The 3,547-nt window shown below is 51.7% G+C and overlaps 1 protein-coding gene across 1 annotated transcript in view; it reads left to right on the top strand.

The window, feature by feature from the left end:
• The first annotated feature begins 723 nt into the window (after nt 1-723).
• LOC105524538 (chromosome unknown open reading frame, human C17orf98) overlaps nt 724-3,547 on the top strand; it is a 7,953-nt gene continuing 5,129 nt past the window's right edge. Inside the window, exon 1 of the mRNA XM_011959829.1 lies at nt 724-1,098. Within this exon, the coding sequence (XP_011815219.1) occupies nt 892-1,098 (207 nt within the window). The 5' untranslated portion in view covers nt 724-891. The remainder of the gene's footprint in view (nt 1,099-3,547) is intronic.

A 3,547-nucleotide genomic window follows, 5' to 3' on the forward strand; every position in this document is an offset into this window, starting at 1 on the left:
CCCTGCTAATTTTGTGTAGTTTTAGTAGAGACGGGGTTTCACCGTGTTAGCCAGGATGGTCTCGATCTCCTGACCTCGTGATCTGCCCACCTCGGCCTCCCAAAGTGCTGGGACTACAAGCGTGAGCCGCCGCACCCGGCCTTTTTTTTCTTTTTTCGGTCTTTTGAGACAGGGTCTCCTCTCATCCAGGCTTCAGTGTGGCACAATCATGGCTCACTGCAGCCTCCACCTCCATGGCTCAGCCTGCAGTGCAGCTGGGTCCACAGGTGCGTGCCACCACACTCGGCTAAGTATTCATTTATTCAGTAGAGATGGGGTTTCGCTGTATTGCCCACGCTGGTCTTAAATTCCTGGGCTCAAGCGATCCCCCCGCCTCGTTCTCCCAAAATGCTGGGGTTCCTGGCATGAGCCAACGCTCCCGGCCAAAGGAACCTTTCTAAGCTTCAACCTCTAGCTCTGTAAAATGAGAATTGGAAGTAGGTGCGATCTGAACTTTCTGATCAATTCCGGGTACAAGCTTTTCAACAAAACTGAGCTGAGGAAATAGCATGTAATACCGTGGGGGAACACCTTAAGGAAAGTTTTCACCTTAAAGGAAAACTGGGGGAACGGGGCCTAATTGCACACAAATTGCCCACAATCAGTTATCCAGTCTCCTCCCCTTCACTTTCCAACTCCTCTTGCATAGCCAGTCTCTGGTCAACTTACTCTGGGACCAAGCAAGCAAACTTCCCCCACTGCCTTAAGGACCCACCGGTCAACCCAGGGTGAGTGGAGACAATAGGGTTTGTGTCGCAGGGGTCCTTGACATCACGTAACAATGCACAGGGGTGTCCCCACCTAGGGTCCTCATTCCCTCCAGAAAGGCCCTCCAAGGCTACAGTGGTTGGGATGGCATACCTGAGCGAGTGTCGCCTGCGACTGGAGAAAGGCTTTATCTTGGACGGGGTGGCTGTGAGCACCACTGCCCGCGCTTATGGGCGCTCTAGGCCCAAGCTGTGGTCGGCGATTCCGCCCTACAATGCGCAGCAGGACTACCACGCCCGCAGCTACTTCCAGAGCCACGTGGTTCCGCCCGTTTTGCTAAAAACTGATCAGGTATACGAGCTTCCTGGAAGACCCCACACTCCTCCCTAAATCTTCACTCCAGCGTCCTCACCACAAAGACGACTCCGCCACTTTCACCTCCTCAGTTTATTTTCTTTTCTTTTTTAAATTTTTATTTATTATTATTATTATTATTTTGAGACGGAGTCTCGCTCTGTCGCCCAGGCTGGAGTGTAGTGAGTGGCACCATCTTGGCTCACGGCAACCTCTGCCTCCTGGGTTTAAGCGATTCTCCTACGTCGGGAGTAGCTGGGATTACAGGCACGCCACGAAGCCAGACTAATTTTGGTATTTTTGGTACAGACGGGGTTTCGCCATGTTACCCAGACTGGGATTACAGGTTTGAGCCTGTAATTACAGGGTCTCACTCTTGCCCAGGCTGGAGTGCAGTGGTGCGGTCATGGCTCACTGCAGCCAACAACTCTCAAGCTCAAGCGATCCTCCCACCTCAGCCTCGTGATTAGCCGGGACTACAGGCGCGCGCCACCCCGCCCGGATAATTTTTTTTTTTTTTTTTGTAGAGAGGGGGTCTCGCCATGTTACCCAGACTGCTCTTGAACTCCTGGGCTCACGATATTCTCCCGCCACCGCCTCCCAGTTTTCTTAATGAAGCCGGAGGACTGCAGGAGAGGGAGGACAGGTGTTGAGCGCAAGCTCCCTGAGCTCACAGAATGGCCTTCCAGCCCTGAATTTGAGAACAGACTCATTCCGGGTTTCTGCAAGGCAAGGGGATAGGGCTCAAAGCCAGCTTCTCCCAAACCAGTCCTTTGTCCTTTGTGACGTTACAGACCCGCCCTCTAGGGTGACCTCACACCGCAAATTCTCTAAATACGCGAAAATCCGTGTGACCTCAGTGAGTAAGACAAAGGGAATTGACTTGACTTCCAGGGCAAGACGCCTTCCTCCTGTGACATCATAGTGGCAGGGCGTGGGGCTTGGTCTCTGGGTTCTTTGGTCTGAAGGGAGGGACACCTCTCAAACCTCTGCTGACCTCAGTTCCTCCCCCTGGCCTTTTCCCTCCTAGGTGTAGGCCCCTTCCCAGCAAAGTACTCCCCTGCTAACCCCCCAGATCAAAGATTCCGAGACTATTTGCTGATGGTTCAATATTCCCGCCCAACATTTCGCTTCCAGTATTTGTGTTTCTACACAACAGTGGTGTGGAGAAGAGACAGGAGGACTCATGGGGTTATTCTGTGAACAAATCTTGGGGTTTTTTTGTGTGTGTGTAGTCCCAAATGTTTGTTTGCATAGGTCTGTGCAGTGCATGTATATGGACACACATGAGTCACATATATGTTGACTCATGTAATTTTTATTTTATTTATTTATTTTTTGAGACGGAGTCTCACTCTGCCTCCCAGGTTCACGTCATTCTCCCACCTCAGCCTCCTGTGTAGCTGGGACTACAGGCGCCCACCACCATGTCCGGCTAATTTTTTGTATTTTTCGTAGAGACCGGGTTTCACCGTGTAAGCCAGGATGGTCTCCATCTCCTGACCTCGTGATCTGCCCGCCTCAACCTCCCAAAGTGCTGGGATTTCAGGCGTGAACCACCGCGCCCGGCTCAATTTTTCTTTATTTCTTTTTTCTTTTTTTTTTTTTGAGACAGGGTCTTGTTCTGTCACCCTGGCTGGAGTGCAGTGGCATAATTTTGGCTTACTGCAACCTCCGCCTTCCGTGTTCAAGCGATCCACCCACTTCAGCCTCTCGAGTAGCTGGGACTACAGAGACCGGGTTTCACCATGTTGCCCAGGCTGGTCTCGAACTGCTGAGCTCAAGTGATCTGCCCTTCTCAGCCTCCCAAAGTGCTGGGACTACAGGCATGAGCCACCACACTGGCATCGACTGGTAATTTTACAACAGAAGGAACCAGAGTCTGGGGAGGGGAAAAGGAAGAACCCGTGTATTTAAAAACTTGAAAATGATAAGGTATACATATTTTGAAAAAGCTTTCTTTTTTTTTAGACAGAGTCTCACTCTGTCATCCAGGCTGGAGTGGAGTGGCCTGATCTTGGCTCACTGCAACCTTCGTTTCCTAGGTTCAAGCGATTCTCCTGCCTCAGCCTCCCAAGTAGCTGGGATTACAAGCGCCCGCCACCACACCCAGCTGATTTTTTGTATTTTTAGTAGAGACGGGGTTTCACTATATTGGCCAGGCTGGTCTCGAACTCCTGACCGCAACTGATCCACCTGCCTCAGCCTCCCAAAGTGCTGGGATTACAGGCGTGAGCCACCGCACCCGGCCTTGAAAAAGCTTTCCAATTTTCTTTTTCGAGACAGAGTGCCATTCTGTCACCCAGACTGGAAGTGCAGTGGCACAGCTCACTGCAGCCTCGAACTGCTGGGCTTAAGAAATCCTCCAGGTTGCCAGGCGCGGTGGCTCAAGCCTGTAGTCCCAGCACTTTGGGAGGCCGAGACGGGTGGACCATGAGGTCAGGAG

This window comes from Colobus angolensis, unplaced genomic scaffold, assembly GCF_000951035.1.
Source record: "Colobus angolensis palliatus isolate OR3802 unplaced genomic scaffold, Cang.pa_1.0 Scaffold50, whole genome shotgun sequence".
NCBI classification, from domain to species: domain Eukaryota; kingdom Metazoa; phylum Chordata; class Mammalia; order Primates; family Cercopithecidae; genus Colobus; species Colobus angolensis.